The sequence below is a fragment of the Cynoglossus semilaevis genome, chromosome 10, assembly GCF_000523025.1.
Source record: "Cynoglossus semilaevis isolate Cse_v1.0 chromosome 10, Cse_v1.0, whole genome shotgun sequence".
Taxonomy (NCBI): Eukaryota; Metazoa; Chordata; class Actinopteri; order Pleuronectiformes; family Cynoglossidae; genus Cynoglossus; species Cynoglossus semilaevis.
The window spans coordinates 15884216-15910917 of record NC_024316.1 but is presented as its reverse complement, the minus strand read 5'-3'; the positions used below and the strand labels follow the sequence as shown (position 1 = coordinate 15910917).

The following is a 26702-nucleotide window of genomic DNA, read 5'->3' as shown; positions in this document are numbered from 1 at the left end:
CGATCAAAATGTTGAGAAAAGGTAAAACACCTCCCTCTAGTGGCAGTCTTTTTACTAAGCATTACGTCAGCAGGCAGAAGTGAGTGCGTGCCTGGCCGCACGCAGTCAGTGCGATTTAAACTTCAACACCCATGAAACAGTGGACCACATCACCCAGGATTCAATGCGCTGCGCATGTGCGGTAGACCAGAATTCTCAGAACGAACTACAGGTTAACGGCTGGAGAACTACAACCTGCAGGGAACCTGCGCAGTGCGAATCCGGAGTCCTTTAAATGAACTGTACGTGCAAAGATGGCAGCTGAACTGGACTTGCTGAGAGCCAAAGTGGCAGAAGAAAAGGTTAGGGACAGCCTGGAGAGACTTATTAAAGAAAGGAAGAAGAAGAAGAAAAAGAAGCGGGAGCCGTCTCCATCCGTGGACAAGCGGGACAAGTGTGAGAAAGAAGCCAAGAAACTGAAGCTCAACCATCACCACCACCAACATGCTGAACCCCGGAGCCACCAGCCCCATCAGCTGCAGCAGAAAACACACAACTTTAAACATGTCCTGCACAACCACCACGAACACCAACACCACAGCCACGGGCTCAGCAACGGCACGAAGAAGAGCCCGCAGCCGGTTGTGCCGTCCACCGCAGCCCCGCGGAAAGCAGCGCAGCAGCCGCAGAAGAAGCGAGCGCTGGCCGCAGAGCCGCTGCCACCTGCGCTCTTCACTTTCACGCCTCTCACGGTGGTCAAGGCCAAACCTCTGGATGTCAAGGAAAAGAACCGGGAAAATGATGTGAAGCTGAAACCCAGGAAGGAAAACGCCGAGGCGAACGTAAAACACCCGGAGCAGAAGAAAAAGACGGGTGAGTTTTTAATTATAATCTTAAATTTTATCGATGATTAAATGTGTGTTACAGACGTGTTTAGATGTACGTCAGTGTCAGTTTGGTCATAACTGTCTTTACCGTAGCTTTGATACTGTTTTCCAAGCATCTAGATTGAAAACGTCAAAAAAAAAAAAGTTACCTATGAAGGTGAGACAAAAAGTTGTAAAACATATTATATATCGATCGAAAAATGTGTCTGATTTGAAAAACTAAAACATATTTAGGACACGTTTCTCCAACAGCTTTTACACAACAGCCCAAACGTGGAAAGCTATAATAAATTTTATTTTTTCTTGGGACATATCGGATTCATTTTTAAATAAAAAATGTGTTCTGCTATGAAGCATCCATCATCTATGAATTTCTGGAACATACACGTACTTTAACAAAACTGTGGAACAAAGCATGGCGTATGCCAGGATGGCACTTGATGAAGGATAATTCATGGAACACGTCTGAAACGAGACTTTTTGTCTTCCCTTCAGTATGTGTGATCACCACATCCACCAATATTCTAATATCGTCTAATTTCTTTGCTCTTAGACCCACGACCACTCAACGAGAACATCAAGTCCCTCGACCTGGAAGACTGTCTCCTGAAGAAAAAAAAGAAAAAGAAGAATAAGCATCGTGAGGACGAGCACAGGGCCAAGAAGCTCCACCACCTGCACAACAAAGCAGTTCAGACTGTGTGTGCGCCTCCTGGAGTTGATCTTTCTCGACCGCTTTGCTCAGAAACGTCTCCGTCGGCGACAGTGAAACATGACAGTAGTCGCCAACCTAGCAGGAACACCATGGAAAACCATGAATCCTACCTCCAGGCATTCAAACTGGGACAGGTCCCCTTTCTGTCCCACCAGGACTACTCCATCCGCAGCTCCTGTCTCCAGACAGGCACCTGGTACGGACGCCTGATGCATGAGGAAAAGCAGGCCAATGGCGGGGGCTCAGTCCTTCACGCCTATGCTGATGAGTTAACTTGTCTCACTCCAGCTGAGATGGAGTGCTTCGCCAAGGAGTTCCTGGAGTTGACATTTAACGAGAAGCCTTCTGGTGCAGCCTCCTATGCTTTGGCTGTGGTCCACGGAGCGGCCTCGTACCTGCCCGACTTTCTGGACTACTTTGCCTTCAACTTCCCCAACACACCGGTTAAAATGGAAATCATGGGAAAAAAAGACATTGAGACAACAACGATCGCCAACTTTCACTCTCAGGTATGTTAAAAACAGAAGAGATTGGTGGTAATACATGGTTTTATATTGTTGATGATTTACCTGTAAAGGCTTGATCGAAAATAATTACATTGTCATTTAAACCAGTTATTTATACACGTTTTAGAGTCATGCAAAAAATGAATGCTTAGTCTTAGTCCAAATCTTGTCAATAAAACTGTTTAATTAAAGCATAGTCTTAGTCTCAAAATTATCAATTATAATTATCAAAATTATCTTAGTTGAATAAAATAAACTTTGATCCGGTCGACAAAAATACAGTGTCACATTTTTATGTTAATAAAAACCGTATTGTTATTTTGGTAAACATTATTATTGTCTGTATTGTGATATAAAAACTACATTACCTCACAGAGAATCATACTACGAATATACCATAGTATTACATTATTATTAACGTATACATAGATAGATTTATTAAAATATCGACAGGAGGCGTCGATAAATTTAGCTTATTTTAGCCAGAGTAGTTCATAAAATTATGCCACTTACCTGTGTATGAATCTCTAAATGAAGGCTTTAAATTTGTCGTCCTTTGCTCAAACAGTCGTTCCTCGCCTTTTCTTTAATGCGTCATGTTTTCGTTAACGGATCCGTGCTACCGGACATGTTTTGGTCACGATCAAATTATTCCCGCTCCTGGCTTCTGTTGACTGTTCTACCGGATACACATTTGCTATGATTCAATATCCGTTTAATCATGTGTCGCCTCATAGGCAACAAACGTAGCTGATTGGCTCTTGCTCTCATTTGTCCCTCCGCTTTACAAGAAATCAACGTTGATTGGACCCTAATGGTTTTTTTGCCCCGGCACGTTTTAATTAGTCGATAAACACGTAAATACACGTTGTCGTCGTCTTTAAATGCACTGCAGCCTTTGAGATAAAGATAAAATCATACATTTATGAATTATTTTTGTAGAGGTAGCAATTTAAGTTTAAATAATCTTTAAATAATAATAATGAGTTATTGAAGAAGATGATTTTGTTTTGTGCGTAACATTCTGGAAAACCCTTTTGTTTTTATTATCTGAGTTGCACTACAGTTTAAAACAAAACAAACGGTTTATCTAAACACATAATAATTAATATATACGTTAGATAATGGGTTCGATTAGATAAAAACAAGACTGAAATTAATGTCTACACAAATTCTGGGACATTACTAATTTGCCAAAAGCTCACCACTTGTTTGCTGAATTGACAGCCAGATGACTCCGTTTGTCCATTTATTTTATACAATCTTTAAGCTACATTTTTAACAGACAGTTAGCCTCAATTGTAGCCTCGTACTGACGTTAGCATTTCCTTCTGTTTCAGGTAAATCGGACTTACTCTTCAGGAACATACAGAGCTGGACCCATGAGGCAGATCAGCTTGGTGGGAGCTGTGGACGAGGAGGTTGGAGACTATTTCCCAGAATTCCTTGACATGTTGGAGGAGTCACCTTTTCTGAAGGTCAGAGGAGAATAAATAAATAAATAAATATTTATCCATCGGGCTTGTGTATAATAAATACACATATACGCAATACATTGTACATGAGTGACAGTGCCATTGTCACACCCAGATGACCCTACCGTGGGGAAGCATGTCCAGTCTGAAGCTGGACTGTCGTTCTCAGAGTGACGATGGGCCAATCATGTGGGTGCGACCAGGAGAACAAATGGTTCCCACTGCTGACATGCCCAAGTCTCCTTTCAAACGACGCAGGTAAGGCAGTAACTCTGATCTCCACTAGAGGAACTCTTAACTGTTGACACCTATGTATGCATGTACTTACTGTATATATGTATGTGTATATTTGTATGTTTGTATGTGTAAGTATATCTATGTATATATATATACAGTATGTATGCATACATACATTTGTATACACCTGTTGACACCTATGTATGCATGTACTTGTATATGTGTGTATGTTTGTGTTATTTATGTAGATGTATGTATGCATACATACATGTGTATTCATATATATTTATATATGTATATATATATTTACATAGCTCCAGTGTTGTCCATAACCGTCACTTTTTTGTCTAGGTCCATGAACGAAATAAAGAATCTACACTACCTGCCCAGAGCCAGTGAGCCCAGGGAGGTTCTGTTTGAGGACCGGACTAAAGCTCACGCTGATCACGTGGGTCAGAGTTTTGACTGGCAGAGCACAGCAGCTGTCGGCGTACTGAAGGCGGTCCACTTTGGAGAATGGTGGGTGTTTGTTTAGAATGTTGGAAAATCAACAACAGGTTCCTAATGTTCTGGAAATATTCTCCAATACCGTGCTGTGTGTACTGAAGGAGAGTTGACTGTGCAGTGTTTTTACTTCTTTGTGACCTGTTGTTCCAGGAACCACCAACCTCGAATTACCAAAGATGTCGTATGTTTTCAAGCTGGCGACTTCAGTGAAGTTGTCCAGAGATTACAGCTCGACCTGTATGAGCCCCCGGTGTCACAGGTGAGCTAACAGGTGTTAGCTGCTGTGCTGCACAGTAGAGTTGAGTTGTTGGTGAGGCAACATGGAGAGGCAATTGTTTTTATTTATTCCACAGTCAGGAAGTTGCACAAGTATTTTATTGTTTTTTTTTTATGTATTATTGTATTTTAAGTAATTTTCAAGGAATCTAGAAATACAGTGTTTTCAATGATGTTCAGTTTTAAAGCAGAAGCTGTAGATGTGTTGGAATGGGAGGGGTTGACGGTTTTTCCTTCTACGGAGGGGGGTGCTGCCGACCAGATTTGTGAACCATGTTAGCATGCATAAAGCTAAGGTGTGTGGGTGAGTGAAAGCAGTGTGGTGAAACTAGAGAAACAGGCAAAAAATATAGAGGAACAGAAAAGAAAAAAAGGCTGAACGTACACTAATTTAAATGTGTCTGTGTCGTGTGATGGCATGTGGCAGGAAGGCTTTCCTGTATCTGTCCCTATAAGTGACCCTACGATTAGTAGCAAACACAACTGTGTATTTTTCATTCAGTGCGTCCAGTGGGTGGACGACGCCAAGCTCAACCAGCTAAGGAGGGAAGGCGTCCGATACATCCGCGTCCAACTCTGTGACGATGACATTTACTTCATCCCGAGGAACGTCATCCATCAGTTCAAGACTGTGTCGGCCGTCTGTAGTCTGGCCTGGCACATTCGCCTCAAAGAGTACCACCCAGACGAGAAGGTCAGGGATGATGAGTCACAGCCCAGTGATCTCAGCCACACGTCAGGACGAGCCTCCCTTTCCTGCACTGCCCGGCCCAGTGCCACAGTCACCCCATGTGCAAGACCCCAGGGTGACAACATTCAAGGCGGGGTGGCTAAGACTGAGGAACCAGAGTTCCAGAGGCCAGCGACACCTCCCCTTGAGCCCCAGCCTGCTCCTCCACAGCCCACCAAGTCCACACCCTTGTCTCCAACCTTCTGTGATCCCTGTTTTTCCTCGGCTCCAGTCCGCTCGGGATGTACACCATCCAAAGAGGCTGCACTGCCAAAAGCTTTGGGCCTCACAGCAGTGATTCCTAAATGATGTCACTCTCCACTGTGGTAGGAGTATGAAGGAATTTGAAGACTATAACTGACAGCCGACTGTCAATCAGGAAGCCTTTCAACGTAAATAATTATCAAGACTTTGACTTTTCTTTTTTTTTTTACATGTTGCTAAAATTAAGTGGTATGTTTTATTTTCAACTCAACTTTACTGACTATCAGACTACAACAACTTTCTCTTTCCTTTTTTTCTGTATCTTTGCACATAAACCAGGACTGCCTGCCTAGTGTGTAGGTTTGTTTATGTAGAGCTTTTATTTTCAATAGGTTTTTGCGCTATTTATAAAAAAAACATAAAATATAAGTATTTATTTGCTCAGCTGTTTCTGAGAACTATTGACTTATGAATTGACGTTGCACAATGTGTTTTCCCCGATTGTTTTAATATTCTTCAAGCACTATGCCGACATTATACTCCCAGTTTTCATATCCCTGGACTTGAAGTCGGGCAAACGAGCGCTTCAGTTCCTTTGAATTAATGCAACGGCCAGATTGGAATATTTTCATTATTGCTCTTTTATTGTTAAAAGACTTTTTTTAAATGAATTTCCTTTATTTTTGCAACAAGAAAAAAAAATAAACATTCAGTTTTGTGATTCTGCAGCACTTCTGACTTCCAGTCAGCTCTACACGTTGGTCTTTTTGCATGCAGTACTTTGTTTAAATGCCACTTTACATGGTTAAAATTTTCATACTGTTGATGATAATTTTGAGATTTTATTTATTTTCCTAGGATTCAACCTCAGCATATGAACGAAGGTTTGTAGCCATGGATGGATGTTTGTAATATTGGTCGTATCTTAGATGCTGAGCTGAGGTGAGTGTTTGCAGCTCTCTCTCTCTCTCTCTCTCTCTTTCATCATGGAGAATAATTGGCCAAATCTTTGTGTAGTTGGATTTTGATATGTAAATATTATCAGTACCACTGTCTGTTGTTTCTACACTTGTTCACGTCATTAAGTCTCCAGTGTATGAAACTCTATTTCAACAGTTTGGTTCTATTTTCCCTCCTGCAACACTGATTAAGAGGCCAGGGGGCAGTATAAGGCAATGTATCAATCGAATATAGGGTTATAAGGTGTTTTCATTAACAACTGAATCCTTATGAACTAAAAGTATAAACAGGAACACCTGTGACTCTAGTATGTGGTTACCCGATAAATATATTGTTTTTTTTTATTTTAAAAAAAATTGCAGCCTTTTTATCTTTCAAATCTTTTTTAAGTAGGGTTGTCAGATTAGCTTAGGAGTAATCAAAAAATCAAAAACGGACAGGTATGTGTTTCACCACATTATTTGTGACTAATTCAAACTATGGAATTATTAATATGGAAGAAAAAAAAACTGAAAAATATTCTGGAATTCCAGTCCTTTCCATTCAACAAATGTGTCTGTCAGCTGGTCAGTTGTAGAGTTACTTACTGCCCCCTGTCGGTGGGTTGGTACGAACACAGGCTTGGAGTTCATTTGGTATTTTAGCTTAAGGTGCTTTAAATAACAACATTGACTGTATGAGACCAATGACTGTATCGTGGGATTATTGGATAAATGCTGCACCTCATTCTCTGTATGGGTTAAAGTGTTGTTACAATTCTAATCTGATAAATTCCACAAATTATTTCGATAAAGGCGTTCATTTTTACAGCCCTGCTTTTACGGTAACCAACCAGCTATTCTTTTAAACTGACAGTCACAGCCAATAGGAGGTCAATGTCCTGAAATCTTCTGCAGTGATTCATTGGAGCGAGGATGTTTGACTCTGCTCTACCACTCACTCACTGTCTAGTGCCTTGTACTGTACAGCAATAACCTCATGTAACACTGAGGTTCATTTGATAAAGAGCGGACTGTCAAATAAGAACAAAAGTAGTTCATCTTTTTAAAATATTTAATATTTGTCAAACAAAAAATGTGCCAGTCATGTGAGGCTTTTTTTTGTTTTCTAACCTGGCTGTAAAGAATTACCACATACCTTGTTACCAAAAAAATATTTCGGCTTTCCTTGAAGCTTGAGTGATTATTTTCATTTGTCACCAGTGTGGCTGCCATAGCGTATATGATTAACTTCATGTTCAAATTAAAAATGAAAACATATAAATTACGCTCACATTTGTGTCATTTGTTGCACTTCTGTGTTTAGATCCACAATTGTTACCGTTTTATTTGTCTTGGTTTGATGTGAAAATGTTTTTTAGTAAAAAAAAGAAAAGAAAAAAAGAAAAAACACAGTATGTTTTGACTTTTTATATTTTTAATAAATACTTTCGTATTTTTAAAGGCATTTTATTAGTTATCAAATTAACTGTACCATGCAAGTAATATTCACAGGTTTGATTTTAAAAATAATATTTTTTAAAAATACTGACAACTCTTGATTGTGCCATAAATTATTTCTCTTCACATGTGTTCTGTTCTTCACAACATGCAACTAAATGCAAATTACAAAGCCATTTCCAGAAAATCTGCTTAAAATACAGTAAAAAGGAACGTCTTTATTTGGTAATGTAATCTCCCTTATGTTTGTGATTTCACTCACCAATTTTTTTTTTTGCTTTGTTTTTTCCCCCCTGAAAATTTGGTTTTTGTTTGGAAAATACTGCAAATTTGTAAAAAGAAATGGAAAGAAATTAAATTTATTATTTAGCTTTAATTTATGTCTGTTGTTAAATGAGACATGCTTCAATAGATAAAACGCAAGACACTAGGCTAAAAATAGAGATACTTCCTGTTCATTGTCAGCTGAACACTTTTTTTTTGCGAGGTGCAACTCTTAGAGGGCCATCTTTAGTGCTTCCCCTAATAATTCAAATATTGAAATATTTAAGAAGTGCAAAAAGTATAATGCTGATTGGCACATTTTTCAAGTGAGATCTGCTTTGAAACCACGCCTCAGACCCAGGTCTGTGGGTAATCTCTGGGGCCTTTTGGTTTCCCAAAGCGGTTTCCAAATCCTGTAAAAGAGGAGGAAGTTGTTGTAACCACACTAAAATAATGAAATTGTGTAAAATAATTTATGTTATGAAGAGGAGGAAGTTGTTGTAACCACACTGAAATAATGAAATTGTGTAAAATAATTTGACTTTATGTTAAAAAGGGGACACTAACGAAACTTGAACACATGAGGGGTGGCCCCTGATTGGTCAGCAGGTGGCGATGTAACGTTATCTGTTGAGGCAGATTTAAAAACATGTCAGTTTAACGTTTAATCTGAAAAATGTGTTTGTGTAGTTAAAAATTAAAACTGCCACTTCTTACATGTTTGCCTCTGTTTATGGAACAGACTCTGGAGAAAGAGAAAACACAAGCACAATGGTACAGTATGAACACACACACATTCTCACAGGTTAACTTGTGTAAAATTTTTGTCACCTTCTTTCGAATGAAGACCTTCTCGCTGCTTCTGTCTCCTTTGCTTCCTGGAACGTCTGTGTTCACAGAGGGTCTGTGGTTAACGTCAGGCTGTTCCACTGCTGACATAAACAGACATAACATTAGCTTAGCCACAGCCACGTCCAATATGTCTAATATTGCTGCTACACATTTTATAACAATGTGTGTTTAAAGTTTACATTGCCTCAGTCTACAAATTGACACAAAACACACTTTTGTGAACCACTGTGTGTGCCACTGTGAAGCACCATTAATAATGAAACAACTCACCACTTCCTGTTCCACCTCTGACCGCACAAGATGAAGCAGCTCGCCTGAATGCAGTGAGGGTCTCTACACAACGAAATGTTTAGTGGAAACAATCGTTGGGGTTTTTACAACAGCTTAGATCCAGCTTCATCTGTATATTTTTTTTTTGCTTGTTTGTTTTAAACAGTAACATAGTTAAAAATAACTAAGATTTTCCCTCCTTATAAAGACAATATAAAGAGGACGTTCTTTGTTCAAAACATTTAGAGATTCGATTCGATTTAACTTTATAGATCTCACACTGGGGAAATTGGGATAAAGACTACAGTAAAAATGACTGTAGAATAAAAACAAAAACAAGATATTGTAAATGCTGAAGATACACAGTGCAATAGTATAATACAATGTTCAAAAAGTAGGAAAGTACCACTTTACTTGACAATTACTGCACATGAGCAGAATATATTGCCCTTGACTCATTGACCAGGATATATTGCACTATGATAAGCGAGGTAAAAAAAAAAAAAGATAAGAAGAAGAAATGTTCACTGGCTGTTTTAGAGAAATGAGCCGGAGTGAGGCCGGAGATCCCCCCAATAACGCATACTGTACTTACTGACAATCGCACAGAGTCGTATTTCTAGTGCGAGTGACACGGTACTATCTATAGACTATCATGCAGAAAGAAAAATCCCAACTGTCACTGTATTTTATTTCCGTACCTCACACAAAGTCCTCATTTAACAAAAAAAAAAAATCTTACCTTGACTTGAACTCAGATCTCGAGCACTCTGAGGAAGGATAACAATGAAATGTAAATGTATGTTTAATTATTTGTAATACAAATATCTGCCTAGATACTGCGCCTTACTTAAATTGCTTACGAGTACTCATTTGTTGTATTAAAGCAATGGATACAGTATATATGTGTCCCACTATCTTAAGTATCAGCTATTTTGTTATGTTTTGACTAAGAGTCCAGTCCCAACCCCCTAGCATAATCAGGAAGAGCCTGACCCTACTTTCCGTCGTGTGACGTCATCAATATGCCCCTTAGGCTGACGTTACTATAATTGACGTTGGCCCATTGTTAAGCGGGAAGCGTTTCAAACGCACGGACTGGATCTTGAACGCAATCAGGGAATTCAAAAATTGGCTCAGTAATTAGTTAATATTACTTCGAATTTTTAATTCACTGGCCAAGAAAACGGGTAAGTTGAAATAGTTTGTAGAGTCTTTACTGCCCATATCCTATGAAAATGAAAGTTAGTCACCTTTTTGTAGGTAGAGAAGTAGAAGTAGAGAAATGGCCGAACGTTCCAGACAAACTTTTAATGCACCGCTTAAAAACGCTTGACTAAATAAGCGTTAATATGTGTCGGTGACATTTGCTTATACACCAGAAGACGTTATTGACCGCATTTTGTTTCAGTAACGTAAGTAGGCCTTACTTTACTCCTGCTTCTGACAATGTTGACAAATGTGTTTTGGGGGTTTTCGTCAAAGCGCGGCTCCCGACAAGAGGCATTAATCTCCTCCCCTGTAGGCGAACAAAATAATAATCCGTCGTACGAAGTTTTGTGCGACACCAGCAACAGTGGCATTTTCTATAGTGTAAAACGACGACACTCACTGCTGTCTGCTTTGAGGGTGGGCATGTCATGTGTACGGCCAGATGGGGGCCGAGTTGGGCACTTTTCAGCTGAACATAAATGAGGGAATGTGAGTGTTATTTTTTTTTATCCTTTTAAAGTATTAATAATAATCTAAGCAAATATTCAAATTAAATCAAAGTCCCATCATAAAGCTAAGCAGTTAACATACTGTGAGATGGCAGATCTGCAGGTGGACGACGATGGAGGTTTGGTATGGTTGGAAGATCAATATGTACAGTTGGAGCTAGAAATTTATTTAAAAAACATAATTTGATCACACTATCATTTGCATAATTTTCTTTTTTATAATGAATGCATATTGAAGCATAAATGTTTTACCCCTAAACTTCATTTTGGCTTTCAGGCTCTGAAAAAACAAAGACTGTTTACGTTAGAATAAAAATAAAAATCATAAAATAAAGCCATACTGTGTAAAAGCTGCAGTTTAGGATCAGTTTGTTTCAAAAAATAAAAATAATTTAAAACTGCACTAGTGTAAAGGCATAAATCATAGTTTAAACACTGCAAAGGAAAAATGGCCTCAAATGAACAGTTTTCAAAAGATAAAATGACTATTACTACTTAAGATTTCCTTGCTGTTTTGAAGAATAGTTAATAATTATATTTTAATAAATGCAAAAAATGATGTTTTTAAATTTTCAAATTAGACAGATTTGCAAAAAAGTAGTAGCAATATAAATTTTGAAAAGGAAAATAAATAAAAAATTAAAATGTCACATTACAATAGATTATGCTAGTTGTTTTGGTGCTCTAATTTCCAACTTTATTTAGAACAAAAATATCAACATAAACATGAAGTTCAACAACAGTAAAATACAATTCTCACCTTACTCCTGTTCCATGGTTTGGTCTCATTTTCAGATGCAGTAGGATTGGAGTCCCCCGACCATTCAGAAGACCTACCTATTCTGTTCTTAGTGACATCAGAGTTCTTGAGTTCTAAAGGTAATACATTCCAATGTTATATGTATCTGAGCCACGTCTTACTTTGTACTTTGTATTTATTAATTTACCGTCGTCTGTGGGCAACTTGTACGATTCTGGTGTCCTCTCTGGAAGGGTGGGAGTGGGAGAAGGGGGGCAGCCTGGAAATTAAAACGTGATCAATATTTATTGTAGGAATTTATTTTACAGCGTTTGTAGTTTTTTGAAGAAGCTCACATTAAGTCAAAAATTAACGTTTTGGACGTTTAGATTTTTAAAAAACATTTTGTCACCTCTCAACTCCCTCACAACGTCAGCAGCAGCATTTCGTGGAATAATGACTGATAAATGTTTACAGGTATTTTGTTCCTCTGTTGGACATTCGTTTTTTCCTTTGGAACCGTAGAAAAAAAAATAGAATATGAATTTAGATGAGCATTGTAGGAAGACTGATCGAGTTGTGATGTGAATTCTGGATTTTGACTGTGAGTAACCTGGGTCCACGGCCAGTATGTAGGATTCAGGCGTGCGTTCAGGTAGGGGAGGAGCAGCGTCTTCATCAGTGAGACCTTCAGGAGGACCTACAAATCTCATGCGTTAATTCAAATTGTTGCTAAATCGTTGCTTATGTTTTTTTTTTTGTACTATTTTATGTACAGCTAGGATCAATTACCTGTAACAGCACTGATAAAAGTTGTGTTGCTGACAGCGCCATCTTTCCACTCTTGGTTGTCCACAGTAGAGGTCACCAGAGTTTCTACTTCATCTGATGGAGGGGAGCTCAATGGAGACTCAAAGTAGGGGTCCTCCACCATCAGACAAAGGGCTTTTGGTAAAGGAGGGGGGGTCATTGATACAATGCTCCCATTTACATGTCCACGCTTCGCTACAGTAAGGGTTACATGGCTCAGATGTTCTGGTTTGGGTGGAGTCATAGGTTTCTTCTGCAGTTCTGGGGTGTAGGCATCATCATCAAATAAGATCTGAATTGAGGGGCAATTTTGCCTCATTTCTTTATCCCTGCTTTCAACCTCTGTGATGTTTTCTGAGTGTAATGGAGGGTGATGTTCGGGTAGGATGTCCCTCTTTATATCCAGCTTCTGCTGTGACTCTGGTTGTAAAACCAGCACCTGACTTGAATCCTCATTTGGAACGTGAATATCAGTGCCAACTGTTGTCTGAATGGGTCAAAAGAGGAACGTGACAAATTACAAAATTTTACTTTTTAATTTACTTTGGACACTTTTTAATAAAAGGGTTTGTGTATTGCAAAGTCAGTCTACATACTGACCTCTGATACTGATTCTGTGTAGTATGACTTGTTCACAAACGTGTTGCAATCGTAATTGCTCACCTCAGCTCGCCTCACACCCGAGTCCACAGTCGTTAAATATCTGTTGAACAGTACCTTGATGGTTCTGCCGACCAGCTCGTACTGTTCCTGAGGTAAAACAACAACAAATCTGCTGTTAGTTTATTTATTCTACACATTGTAAAAAAAAATGTTTTTGGAGGAATTATTACTGAAAGATATATATATATTATGTTGGATTTTGTTTCTCAGGCTTAAGTTTAATATATTTTATTTTGTAATTGCAGTTATGTGTAAGCAGCATTTTATATATTAAAGGAAAAATACCTTAGTTTGGACCAACGAGGGCCTCTGGGTTCTCATGTTTTGCACTAATTCATAAATATTAAAATCTGGGGTTATCATCTAAAATAAAAACAGAAATTACAAATCAGGTTAGGATTTTCCACAGGTAAAATTAAAATTCATACAAGACATTTTTGGAAGAAATATCTCACCTCTTTCTTTAGTAAGTTCCATGTGTAATCGATGGCACACAGTGCTCCAGTTCTACCACAGCCAGCACTACAAGTCACAGTTTATCCATTTAACTTAAATCCAGCATGACAAAACACATTATTACTGTATAGCTAATGATTATTTTTCACAACATTTGGAAACATTTTTCTTCTCTTTTAAAATGAATAAAATGCCCTTTTCTCTTTGTATTGCAACAGTATAGTACAAAAGCATGGAAATATTGACTATTTTATTATCATGGTTATCTTAGCTTGCAGCCCTTGATCACTGTTCCAAAGACTTTACAGAGCTTGAGAGCTTCCTTCCCATCAATTGGAATTCTTAGTGACTCTAATTATTTATTACTTTTCACATTGATAGCATTAGTTCTGAACTACTCAGATAAACTTAATAAGTAAGTGTAAAGTGAATTGGTGATTCTTAAGATAGTGTGCATGAGCGTCGGATATGCAGGAAGTGGAAAATACAGAGGATCGCCACAGATGGGCAGTCTGTCTGCACAAGCGTGGTTGATTTTTTTTTTTTCTCTACACTATATTTTTCTCTTTTTTTCCCACTTTGCAGTCTTTGATGCTATTGCCTGGTTTTCAATCAGGCTAGCAACAAAAATGTTCAGGAATAGAAAAGTAATTTGCATAAACAAGTCTTTAAAACGTTTCCAATAGGGATTTGGGAAGAGTTTATTAATTGCTGCACAGTTGTGTACAGTGTGTCTTGCCTGCAGTGGATGCAGATTGGGATGTCATCGTGGTCCTGATATGTTCGCATCTCTTGTAGCATTTCTAATATTGGAGGAATGGCATCTGGTACTCCATGATCTGGCCAGTTCATGTAGTGCAGTTGTTTGAAGATTCGGCTGCTCTAAAAAAAAAAAAAAAGAAATATAGAATTTGATGGATAAATCATAGCAATAACAATAGTAATGCACGCAATCCACTATGGGTAAATACTGATAGTTTGCTTTTCTCAAGAGAATTTAGTCATAGCATAAACAATACTTACATTCTGGTATGTGACTCTTAACATCCTGGTCACATAATCTCCTTTGTTTTCTTCAGAATCCTTAAACAAAAACAAAAAACACCATAATTTACCACATACTAACAGGGGTAAAAAAAAAAATCCACAGTAATTTGTCTTGTATTGTTAGAGTTAAAGAACCAAGTCTTGCATAACCAAGATGTTGTGTTCAGATAAAGTGATCTATTAATGTTTACATATGATACGATTCAATGCATTTTCTTACACAGTAAACAGTGAAAGGTTCACAAACAAAGGGCTGATCTTGCATCAGTGGCCAGTACCGTTCACTCTTTTTCTATTAAAAGAATCACAAACAGACATTTATCGACACTTAAACAATGTGAAATCAAATGCAACCACACAATTTTGAAGTAATTTGTTTACCAAAAATGCTATACAAATAAAATTGTTGAAAAATTGAAATGCAAAACTTTTTTTTATTACCCTCCCCATCTCAAACTCGCGACAGGCCATCACAACAACCTGTAACCAAAACGAGAGAGTGAGTCTACATTAGAGAGTGAGAATGTCAAGGTAGTGTGGTATAGTGTTTATGCCGGATACCTCTCTTGATTCAACCCACAGTAAACGTTCTCCATAGTAGGCAGGGGTTTTACCGCTGAGCCCCTCTTATTCTAACCTTGTTCAATTTCAATGATGGCTGAAAAATATTCTGTACCTGTATGTTGTATTCCCAAAGCATCCTGAAGAAGTCAAGCAGTGTGTGGGGCAACGGACCCTGAGTAGCAATGTAGGCCCTTGAATCTGTCACTCCCTGTGTGCAGCACAAACACAATTAGTTAATAATTAATTAATGGTTATTATCCACTGTTTGTTAAAATTCATTCATTGTTTCATCACTGATGAAAGGGGGAAAAAGAGCCATTTACCTTAAGGAAATTGGCGTTGATGTAGTCGTCTTCATTTTTGGCTGTGGTGAAACTGAGCTTTACTCTGCTGTGGTCAACTAAAAGGACAAATGTGTACAGGTAGTTTATTGAATATTGTTTCATTTTTTTTCACCTTAGCAGAGCTAAGAAAAACCTTAACTTTTAATGGTTATTCATACATTAGCACCACATTGTTCTGAGATGCTTACAGGGAACAATGTCCTTGTATCGGTTTTTCTTGACATTTTCTTGCTTTTCCCCAGTTTTCGTCGGGAAAGTCTTTGTAGGGAAAGTCTTGTCAGTGCGGTACTTGATTGACAGGCTCTTTAGTCTCTATAACACATGAAACAAACAGAATTCAGCTTGTTGTATTCACTTGTAGCATTGTGGTTAGTTTGTATATGAAACAAAAGCCTCAGTGATCAGAATCTATAAATCACTTTGCTCATGAGCTGAAAACATGTGTAACATGTTTGGAAATGTTTGACACTTGTACATGTTAAGTAAGACACTCAGCTTTCTGTTCAGAAACTGTCTCTCAGTTCACTGTGTAAGTGCAATAGTGACAGCACAATATGTTTTTATTCTTTGAGGAAGTGATGCAAGAGAAGACTCCTGCTGGAATGGTCAGGGTGTGTGAGCACATTGACAGCTCCCTGAAATGCCCTCTGGCACAGAAATGTCATCGATCATAATGACAGCTGCCCTCAAACGATGTCATTCTGGAGATCAGCATTTTAATGTTGAATGTTTTGTGTGCATCTGCGGTTTTCTGTTTATTAATGTACGGTACGGTTAGGAAGGATAGTTAACAGGAATCATAAATAACAAAAGTTATCATAAATACCAACTTGTCTTGTACTTTTAAGGATAATCCCCAGTACAAAGAGGAAGTACAAATACGTTTTCAGAGCTGTCAGTGCAGACATTACTTCCTTGAAATATCTTTAATAAAAAACAAACGTTGAGTTAAAAAGCATGCAGATTATTTTGTGCTGATAGTAACCATAGGAAACTGAGTTGTTTCATTCAGTTGAGACACAGGAAAATTCCACCAATCTCAACTCACTAGAAACTCTGCTGCAAAGCCGTTTGGTGCTTCTTGATCTGCATTCTCTTGACTTTCCAGTTGGGTCAAGAGGTCCTTCAGTACCGATGCCTGTTGTTCCATGGCTTGCTGTGCTGTGCCTGGGATGTGGCACCTTTCGTGTCACGTCACTGAGGTTCTAGTCCACAAGTCATGGGTTTAGCTGCTGCTGCGACCAATTCTCTACTGCAGCACTCACATCTAGAAACTGTTGTAAGAACTGTACTAAGAGGAAGCAAGTGCAAACTAACAGGTTCCGTGGTCATGCAATTTTTTTTTTTTTTTGATGCACCTCCTAGGTGCCTCTCCCTGGGTCCTAAAGTCACTCGGGTGTTTAGATCTCAACTCTGTCAAATTACATAGAAGATATAACCATGGTTTTATGACTTTATCTGCCATTGCTGAACTGTACATAACCCAAGGCTATCCATTTTACAACCAATGAGCTCAGGAAGGGGTGTGGCTAGAGATTAAGGCAAAGTCCAAAGTTCTAGTGAGGCAGAACAAGGGGCCCTGTAAAATCTTATGAGCCAGACAAAAACATCAATATTTTAAGCTACCCATGTGTGACAAAATGTGTTTAACTATTTTTTTACTGTATTTATTATGATGATTGTGTTTAAAGAGGGATTCAACTAAATTTCCAGGTGCTGATGTACTCTTTAAACTTTGAGTGATAGATTCTGAACCATATTTTAGTGTGAATCACCACAGTAAAAATATTGCCATTCATAAAAATTTCCAGGGAAGGAAATACATTAAAACACAGGATGTTAACTGACAAATCAAGAGGGCCATTTTTCTCTGTGGTAAACCTAAAACATTAAACCTTTCTTCTGATATAGTTTGCTGCAGATTTTCAACCGTTATTGTCTGCCTTCAACTGGTACAGATTATGAAGAGCATGGGGACATCTAGTGGCTGTTTTAGGTTAGTTGACCCGCAGCAATGACTGAGGGTCAAATGTACAAATGCCAGCCAGATTATGTGTAGAAAGTTCTACCACTGTCTCAAAAAATAAATTAGTATACACAAAAAAAAAAAGTTTGACCCATTTTTGTTCTGTCCCACATATTTAGAATGGAGGAACTTAAAACCATTTCACCCTAAAACCTCAGAGAGCAGCATTTACAGCAGTTCCACCTTAATGGTAAGTTGACTTCATTCATTCATTCATTCATTCATTTTCATCCACTTATTCGTTACCGGGTTGCGGGGGCAGCAGTCACCATGGCCGCCACCCAATTCACAGTACACCGTACCAGCCCCCCATACCCCTAGAGAGTTGGTGAGTCCACTGGAAAAGTTGACTTCATTAATTATGGAATTGGACTAGAGCAGTACTGTATGGTCTGTCTTACCAGTTCCTAACAATACTTGTGCTGCAGCATTTATTAACCGGGCAATCATACAATTGGGTATGAGTGTGAGTATGAATGGCTCTTTGTCACCATATGTGTCCCTCTGATGGACCAGTCACTATCTGGGTGTACCACACATTACCAGTTTGGTAACTGGAAAGAATGGCTCAGATATGCCTGTCACTTGCACATGTAATTCTAATGGTATGTACAAGTACAAGTTTTTTATACATGGTAATGTGAATCATGCCTCAGTGTTGTTGTGAAATGTCCATTTCACAAAGTCCAAAGTTATTAAACATTGACCATTTAATGTCTTTCATGTGAATCACAAGGCCAACCCATTTATGAAAGGAGTAGAACCACTCTTGCCAAACTCCACCTCTGCTAAACATATTTCTAAACTAACGCCAGACCAGCTAACTTATTTACTTATTAAATTTCCGATTTTTTTTTCTGTTACATAAGGTTGCAAACATTTATAGTAGCCAAAAACATCTTTTTTCTACATACGCCGATAGTCTCTCTTTGGTGTGTTTAGTTTTGTGACACAATTTCCCCTAAAAAAAAAACAAAAGAAAAAACGGAAGGTCGCCGCCCTGTGCAGAGAATAGCGTAGATATAAACCACGCCCATTTCAAATGACGAGGCTGGCGACGAGGAGCTCCTAGGAAAAATACCGAAGTCGACACATCTGTTAGTACAACTCGCCGAACACAGCGCCAGTGAGGTTATTGGTGAGTATTAGATCAACTTTTAAAATTGTATAACCTCTAATAATGAAACAGAAGGTAAACGTCTTAACAGTGCGACACGAACGGTGTGTCATTCACTCGTCTAACAAAGCTAGCATGGTAGCCTAAACATAATGTCGTGTATTTTCTTGAAATGATTTAGTTTCCAAACTAGATTTTAACACGAACACAGTTTCACAAGACCGATGTTTTTTTCTTGTGACTTCAGTATCCGTTTGATTTAAGCAACTGAGTCAAATCTGTGACTCGAGTTGCTTTGCTGTTAGCTCGTTTGTGACGCCCTGACGGTAAACTAGAAAGAAACGGCGACGTTCGTCTCTTTTAAAACTACGATGGCTGTGTTTTGCAGTAAAAAAAAAAATCACTTGTATTGAATGACTAAATATAGACGGTGTGTTTTTGATAACGTCATTAAACTGTAAATGTCATTTAGCGACAGCATTTGTAGCCAGATATGAGTATCTGGTTTACAAAAGTAAAGCTCCAGAAGGAAACCGGATGTCAGTTTACAGTTATCTTGTTTGTCAATTCAAAGGTGTGTTTTATCCAATCGTTTCTTTGTTTAATCCTCTAGTCAGAAGGTGCTTACGAATTTCAGACCAACCTACCTAGTCATAGACATGATGTGGAAAATCTCAGTCCTACTGGTTTTTCTGGTGTATATCACTATTGCTCAAGGTGAGTGAAAGAACAGAGCTGTATAAAGTTACATGTAAGTAATAAGACTTAATAATAAGTTCATTGACTTGGCATTTTTGCTTTTTTCCATTCCAGCTCAAGAGTGTAATGAACCTGTGGGAGAGAACATGAAGTTGAAAGACCCTCCCAGTTCGTTCCCTGATGGTACCACAGTTACTTTTGCCTGCATTGTTGGTTACCAGTCTGCAGGAGGGTCTCCATCAATCACCTGTACAGCGGGAACTTGGAGCCCCATCAAGCTCAAATGCGAGAGTAAATATTAACAGTTTTTCAACTTACATTACTACCATTAGTAAAATGGCCTTTTCAGTTCTGCCATAAATTACACTAGATTTCACCTATTTGGATTATACATGAAAGGTATCAGAACGACAGGAGTGTAATCATCCCCTGAAGTTATAGTTTGTCACTCATTTTGCTGCCGCTCAAATGACACATAAGTTTAACGGTTTTTAAAAGTTGTTATATAAAAAAAAAAAAGATGTTTCCTGTCTTACCAGTGCCCATCTACAAAGCAAAATAAACACAAATCATTTCTCACCACCATGGATGTGGTCTAAGATTTTGAGCTTGGTTTAAGCCTTGTACTTATGGGTTTAAGATAAGCTAAAAGTCTCAGAAGTTATAAACTGAGATGAAGTGCCCTTATTCCCTCATCAAAGACTGATTAAAATAATCTGACATGCCAGCTTTTTAGGACGAGTGATTGGCCTAACGTTTATCTGTGCATTGTTGGGATATAATTATCCATAGTGTCTTTATATATAGCACAGTATTTTAATTAAACAATTTAAGTAATATCCAAGTACTTAAGTGGTAAGTAAATTAGAAGATTAAGCTAATTTAACTAGGACATGTTTGTACTACAACAAATTAGAGTCAGAACTGATTAAAATGCAGGTACATTGCAGTTGTGATCCAGGAGTGATTGTATTTTTGCTTGCTATCAAACATTTTTTGAAGTGAGTGAAGGGATTAAATGATTCATATGATTACATTTATGTTTAATTTTTCAAAAACAGTGATGACTATTGTGTAACACAATCAGCCCTGCCATCATTACATTGTTGTGATTCGTTTGATTACATTTTAAATATTTTATAAAATATTTTAATTTTAAAGTTGTTTGAATTTTTTTTTTTTTTCAAAGGGAAGAACTGTGGTTCAGCTGGAGAAATTTTAAATGGACAAACCAACTACCCTGAAGAAACACTTTTTGGTGATAAGGTTATTTACACATGCAACACAGGGTTAGTAAAAATACACTGCGGACTTATATTTACAACGTTTTAAAAGAGTTTTAACAAATGAAATGAATCTTTAGTTATATTTTTTTGAAATGCAGGAATTAGGGACACCTAGTGGATATTATTATTATTACACGATATGGTGAGAGATGAGTGCCTTCTAATTCTTTCTTGAATGAGAAACTTCAACTTCCATTTAAACAACAGTTAAACCTTGACTAAAGCTGTAATGTTTAAAAGATCTCCCAGGATGTGGATACATTATGACATACAGTACATGCTTCGGACTTTTTATTGGTATGCTTAGCACTGGATCTTAAAATATTGTTATCGTGTATTGCCTACTTTGACCAATATTTTCCTAAAATAAACATCTTTTGTTTTTCTTCTTAGTTACGTCATGATTGGCACTAAAGAAAGGATTTGCGGAGACCAAGGATGGATGGGGAGGGAGCCCACTTGTGAAGGTTAGTCATTCTAAAATTATATTATTAAAATTAAACAAAATTAAAAAATTGCTGAAAATGTTTTATAAGCCATTAAATGTGCTTTGTAATAGTTGACTTTATTTTCCAGCTGTCTCCTGTGATCCTCCAACTGCTAATGCAAATAGTGAATATAGTCCAATCAAAGACAACTATGGATATAATCAGCAAGTCCGCTACATCTGTAAAGATGACCTTGCGCTCATTGGATCTCCAGTGTCGACATGTATAGAAACTGGGTTTGATACCGAACCTCCTACATGCATCGGTGAGTTGTTGTTTTTTAAAAAAGTTTCTTTGTATTTGTCTTTTGTGTTTTGTTTATTTTAGAACTCTAAATGATTATTTTTTTTTTTTAAAAAATCTCTACAGCGGTCTCCTGTCCAGATGATGATGTTGCAAATGGTGAACAGGTGTCAGGCTCTCGGCCTCCCCATCGTTACAAAGCCATTGTAACATTTAAGTGCCTGTCGGGATATGTTATGGAAGGTGTGGCTACGCAGGTGTGTGGTTTGGATAGCAAATGGTCACCTGGACTGCCAAAGTGTAAATGTAAGTTATTATGTATAATCCTTTTTATTATTATTACTCTAATTAGTGGTAATGCAATTGCGATTACGTTGGTTACATTAAGTATCACCTTTAAGCTCTGATGCTGCTCCTTTTGTTAATATCTGACTTTCAAAAATGAAGATGTCCTTACTGTTCTTTTTTTAGTTGATCAGGTGAGAGAAGGTGATAGAAAAAAGTACTCATGTTCTAGGAAATCAGGAATTTGTCACCAATAGTAGAATATACACTTCTTTGCCAAGGTGTAGACAAGTGTATTTTCTTAACTGTTTTCAGACATTTTATTATAGAAGAAGTTAGAGGTTGTTAGAACCATAAACTCATTGTCAACAAGATTAATCTGCAGGTAGCGTGGATATGTTTCTTTTTTTTAAGATAGCAACGCACACATGCTGTCATTTAATTCCAAAGTAAGTCAGATACCATTTCATATTTTAAACCTGGCTGTTTACGTATAGAAAAACATATGTAAGATTCTTCAATTAATAAACTACAATACTCGTCATATGAGCAAATATAGGAAATAACAATACAAATGTACACCCTTGTACCAACTCACGCAGTGATTCCTATTTCTTACTGTATTTTAACAGTGAGCTCAACCATTGCCGCCACCACCACCCCCACCACCCCCACCACACCTCCAGCAGACAAAACAAGTAAATACAAATTGATTTCATAATTTTAAGTAGTTTGATAACTCACAATTATTTTATAAAGACAAGTTACAAAAAGGAATGTGGCCTCCACAATCTGGTAGGGGTCATAGATTTATAACTCATAGTAGTCTAATAACTCATATATAGTAACATTATCTTAGTAGGATGGGTTAAAAAAGGAATGTTGCCACCAAAGTCTCTGGTACATTGGTGTCTGTTGACAACTTGACAAAATGCTGGCATATTTACAAAAATATTTTATTTATCTTAAGCTTTCTTGATTGGAAGAGTTGGATTTTTTTTTGTGAAGTACAGTGTAACAGAGACATAAGATTTAGCCTCTCAAAGTTGAGAGTGGTCCTGGTGCAGTGGTTGGTGTTAACCTGCTTTTTAATGTGTACATTTGTTTTCATTATAGTGTCTCCTACGACAACTCCTCAACCTGGTAAGTCATTATAAGTGATTATTAAGTTTTGAGATAGCTGATAGTCAAATGTCTCTCCTCTTATATATCTTCTTTGCTTCTCTATTTCACAGACAGTGGAAACAACTTGTTCATCAAAATTGGGATTCCCATTCTGGGTAAGTGTAACTGTCGTTCACGAACAGTATAATTATTTTGTTGGTTCGGGCTGAAGTCATTACATGACATGATACACCATTCTTGGGAGTTTATTCAAGAACAGAAGGTGCTGTAAATGTTTATACCCTGGCAGGCATGTTAGTTGGGTACAACAGTGTAGCTTGACAGAAATATTAATTGGTTTGAATCTTTTCATGTAAAAAACAATATTCACCAGTGGTTATTCAGAGCAGTACCAGCATAAGGTTATGCTGACCTGTGTTATGTTCTAGTACCAAGGTATCTGAATACTGGTCAGCTGTGTTAGTACTCCTTCGACAGCTTTGTGTTAAAATGTAACAACTGTGGTTTAATGTGTTAACCACAAATATAAGAAACTAATTTTGTGACCCAAAGTTACTAACTAATAGCAAGTCTACTTATCCTTCCTCAAACATCCCCTGTGACATCCTTTTGATTTGCATCAGCTCTTCCTTAATACCAATTACAAAAGAAAGTTACAGGTGAAAGGCACCATTGACTTCTAGTGTCACAATCATTAAGTATAAATCTGTATGTCATCAAACGTTAAGCCATATACTTTTTTATAAAAGAGCACTTGGGATTTGATAGTGAGCTCCTCGGTTTTCTTCCTAGCAAACCCCGGCTAGCTGCTACACTATATATATTTTGTATACATCTGTAGGTGTATTAGGGCTATTATAGTACATTTTTTTTAACATCAATCTGTTCTGTGTGTGTGTGTGTGTGTGTGTGTGTGTCTCTAATCATAAAATGCTTTACTTGTGTATGACTTTTAGAAAATTGCATATGTAGTAGTTTTATATTTCACACATCAATTCACTACTTACAAGATTTGCATGAAAATTGCAGTCGGTGACCCTACGATGGATGGCCTTGACATTTTTGTCATTCTCACTTAAAAATAATGTTTTTTTTTTCTCACCAAGTAGTCATTGGTGTACTTGTTGCTGGAGTTTCGTGGTTTATCATGAAGAAAAAAAAACGGTAAATTGTTTCTTTTAACTGTGAAGACTCACCCTTGTTTTTGTCTTTCTAACTTATTTGTCTCTCCGTTCAATGTGGAATCTCAGAGGTGCCACAGAGGGAACACAAATTAACTTTGCAACAAATTTTGCAAATAGACACAACGTTCTGTTGTGATATAGGTTGTTAATGCCAACAAATTAACTTTTAAACAACACAATTATATTGTAACTAGGCATGAGTTCAGTTGTAGGGAATGAGATAAGATATTTCTATAATTAATACTTACAATGAATAATGTTATTTTTATAAATGTTTTCCGTTAAATTATTGTATTTCTACTTTAATTAATTTCTGTTTTCATATTACACATTAAACTGTTTTAATTTGTGCAAAGCCATGGTCCCCATTAACAATTTCTCCAAATTACCTTATGGCAAATTTGGAGAGTTTTACAAATCATTTCATAGATCTGGCAAGGACATACCTTTCCTCTTTTTCACCTCAGGGGCTCTGATCGTCTTCATGTTTGTGTGCTAAGATGTCTGCATGCCCAATATGTGTACCATTGTACATTTTTATTTTTTGGGGTGGTAGGATTATGGGGTAATTCATGTGAGCAGTTCAGTGTGTAGCACTGTTTCAAGGTCATAGTTTGGTCCAGGGGAATGAAAAGAACCAGTAGAAGGAAATGCTGCAAAAATACTCCCTTACATAAATGATATAACTGCAAACCGTAATGAAAGTTAGTTAAGAGTTAGCACAAAGCTTTTTAATTACGACATGAAATATTGGTCAATTTGTTCATTTGGACAGTATGTTTTAATTTTACCAAATTGAACACAACATCCACAGGAGCCCAGTAAAGAAGGGAATGGTGATGTGTCGTAGCTGTGTTTCTTTGTTTTTTTAGAATAGAATTGTTTATTTTCAAAACTTTCATACCCTTCAACTCTAGTTGAACCTTTTTATCCTCAATAATTTAGTTGAAATTTCGCTCACTCAAAAAATCGATTCCAATCAAATAAGTTGATACTAAGATTTAAACAATACAGAGAAGCTTAGCAACTTAATTGTAATTTCTCAGCCTGGGATCAATCAAGTAAATCTGTATATCTGACCTTTATTTTCTTTAACATAGTGCAAAATGGTTCGTTCTCTGACCCTAGATTTATCCAGGATACACTACCCACCAATACACTCAGAGCAACAACGTTGCTTTCAAGATCATAGAAACTTTGTTTTGTCTAAAGAATTGCTGCGATTGTGTGTAGTTTTGGTCTGTAGTCTCATGGGTAAAAAGGGCTTTTTTTCTCTTCTTTAAATAAGAATTGTGGTTATTTAAAAAAAGTAGCTTTTTTATTAGAGGTTCTCAGTTACTTTCATTATGAATTATTAAAAGGATATATGATCCAACACAGCTGAAGTTTTGTTCTGTTGGTTAACAAACAAGTGTAAAATGTGCCTGGATTTGTATTAGACGTGCAACAAAAAAACATCCATTCATCATCCAAACAACATTCCCATTTAAACCGATTTAACAACGGTTAATAATCTGGTCCTGACCTGGTTGTTAACTGTTTTTATTTATTTTGTACAAAAGACTCTGACTCTTTTGAACATTATTTTAATTTCTCTGTAAAAACAAAAACAGTCATATAGTTTGGCTACACCGGGATAACACGTGAAGTAACAGATATAGACCGGATTAAGAATTAAAGCCGTGCATGAAAGGACCATCTATAAAGCCAGAAGGGATATGTCTGTGAAATAGTCCTAACTTGGAGTTTCAGTTTACATATATTTACATATATACAATTTTAGCTAACCACAAAATGCAACAATGTTGTTCTCTTTTAACATAGTAAAACCATCTTGACTAAACATGCGTTAGCTAAGTTCTGCTTTATTGCAGTACAATGTTCAGTTTTAGTTAAGACAGGAAGCTGTCTGCTTAGCGTGCAAAAAGCTTTTAAAAGCATCATCTGTCGATCATCTTGAATTACAAGAAGCCAAAGCATTGTTGACAACCAGGCTCACAACTCGTGCTGTGTTGAATTATACAGTTTGTCCTCTTGTGTTTTGTAATGACAGTGCCAGGAAACCTCTATTAACAAAGCAGTGTGTCAGTGTCATCTTCTTATCTGCTTGAAACTTTCTGTTTACATGGTCACACATGAGCAGTTATGTTAAACAGTCATTATTGGATTACAGCTCTGGGAGAAGCCTCTCTGACCAGAACGCTACAAAAGATGAAGTTGTTGCTCTATCGGTAAGCGGATGGACCATTGGTGGTTTTCGTAGTTAAGAGAAGTCCTTGAATGTATATATTTTGAATTTATTTGCACACTATCTATGGACCATTTACAATGTATTTCTCGGTGAAAGGGGCGCACACAGAAAAAGGCCACACCTTCCAATAGGTTAGGAGACACTGTCCTCTGTTGGGTGTTTTTGAAAAGCTCTTCAAAAAGATTGTAGAGACCAAAAGCTTCCTATAGAAAGTAACAATGTATACAAATAGTATGTACAAAGGTATGGAGATAGTGCCAAAAATCACAGTTTCCTGATTTTATCTGCGTTCTTTTTTTTTGTAAGTAGGCGAGGGTTGGGGTCAGATGAAGGCCCAGCTTCATGTCCATCTA

The 26702-nt window shown here is 37.4% G+C and overlaps 3 protein-coding genes across 18 annotated transcripts in view; 2 read left to right on the top strand and 1 right to left on the bottom strand.

Moving 5' to 3' along the window:
• The first annotated feature begins 61 nt into the window (after window positions 1–61).
• Window positions 62–6235, top strand: rsbn1 (round spermatid basic protein 1). Its single transcript, XM_008319100.3, has 7 exons — window positions 62–852; window positions 1420–2090; window positions 3428–3565; window positions 3678–3820; window positions 4151–4318; window positions 4457–4565; window positions 5085–6235. The coding sequence occupies exons 1-7, from the start codon at window positions 294–296 to the stop codon at window positions 5619–5621; spliced, it is 2325 nt and encodes a 774-aa protein (XP_008317322.1). The 5' UTR covers window positions 62–293; the 3' UTR covers window positions 5622–6235.
• Window positions 6236–6824: 589 nt separating this feature from the next.
• ptpn22 (protein tyrosine phosphatase non-receptor type 22) lies at window positions 6825–17040 on the bottom strand. Of its 6 annotated transcripts, none has more exons than XM_025058969.1 (26): window positions 16694–17039; window positions 15834–15957; window positions 15625–15701; window positions 15414–15509; window positions 15179–15217; window positions 14958–15029; window positions 14714–14773; window positions 14430–14572; window positions 13690–13756; window positions 13520–13597; window positions 13172–13321; window positions 12554–13058; window positions 12375–12461; window positions 12174–12272; window positions 11970–12041; window positions 11783–11895; window positions 11275–11302; window positions 11105–11179; window positions 10914–10982; window positions 10732–10820; window positions 10044–10071; window positions 9302–9364; window positions 9011–9108; window positions 8897–8924; window positions 8747–8806; window positions 6825–8592 (listed from the first exon to the last, which is right to left on the bottom strand). In XM_025058969.1, exons 1-26 carry the CDS (start codon window positions 16793–16795, stop codon window positions 8531–8533), a joined length of 2484 nt encoding a protein of 827 aa, XP_024914737.1. In that variant the 5' UTR covers window positions 16796–17039; the 3' UTR covers window positions 6825–8530. The 6 variants fall into 6 exon arrangements, with proteins under 6 accessions (XP_024914737.1, XP_016891338.2, XP_024914738.1 ...); XM_017035849.2 differs by having other exon boundaries at window positions 9011–9111; window positions 16694–17033; XM_025058970.1 differs by having other exon boundaries at window positions 9011–9111; window positions 13235–13321; window positions 16694–17027.
• Window positions 10098–26702, top strand: part of rca2.2 (regulator of complement activation group 2 gene 2) — a 19087-nt gene continuing 2482 nt past the window's right edge. Inside the window, exons 1-13 of one of the 11 annotated variants that reach the window (XM_025058974.1) lie at window positions 10098–10491; window positions 11818–11901; window positions 17791–17861; window positions 19402–19505; window positions 19602–19778; window positions 20677–20776; window positions 21167–21240; window positions 21350–21526; window positions 21631–21810; window positions 22422–22487; window positions 22906–22932; window positions 23025–23069; window positions 24021–24078. In XM_025058974.1, coding sequence (XP_024914742.1) covers window positions 19448–19505; window positions 19602–19778; window positions 20677–20776; window positions 21167–21240; window positions 21350–21526; window positions 21631–21810; window positions 22422–22487; window positions 22906–22932; window positions 23025–23069; window positions 24021–24078 — 962 coding nt within the window. In that variant the 5' untranslated portion in view covers window positions 10098–10491; window positions 11818–11901; window positions 17791–17861; window positions 19402–19447. Of the gene's footprint in view, window positions 10492–11817; window positions 11902–17790; window positions 17862–18650; window positions 18810–19401; window positions 19506–19601; window positions 19779–20676; window positions 20777–21166; window positions 21241–21349; window positions 21527–21630; window positions 21811–22421; window positions 22488–22905; window positions 22933–23024; window positions 23070–24020; window positions 24079–26271; window positions 26330–26702 lie in introns of those variants that run through there. The other 10 variants (XM_025058978.1, XM_025058976.1, XM_025058973.1 and 7 more) reach the window with 10 other exon arrangements.

What these genes read in the sequence shown, in the direction of transcription:
- rsbn1 (XM_008319100.3), top strand. Translation starts at nt 294, where the DNA reads ATGGCAGCTGAACTGGACTTGCTGAGAGCCAAAGTGGCAGAAGAAAAG. An exon ending in GGAGCAGAAGAAAAAGACGG is followed by an intron (nt 853 to 1,419) that starts GTGAGTTTTTAA and finishes CTTTGCTCTTAG; the next exon opens with ACCCACGACCACTCAACGAG. An exon ending in TCGCCAACTTTCACTCTCAG is followed by an intron (nt 2,091 to 3,427) that starts GTATGTTAAAAA and finishes CTTCTGTTTCAG; the next exon opens with GTAAATCGGACTTACTCTTC.
- ptpn22 (XM_017035849.2), bottom strand. Translation starts at nt 16,795, where the DNA reads ATGGAACAACAGGCATCGGTACTGAAGGACCTCTTGACCCAACTGGAA. An exon ending in ATACAAGGACATTGTTCCCT is followed by an intron (nt 15,702 to 15,833) that starts GTAAGCATCTCA and finishes TTGTCCTTTTAG; the next exon opens with TTGACCACAGCAGAGTAAAG. An exon ending in CGTTGTGAGGGAGTTGAGAG is followed by an intron (nt 12,042 to 12,173) that starts GTGACAAAATGT and finishes TTTAATTTCCAG; the next exon opens with GCTGCCCCCCTTCTCCCACT.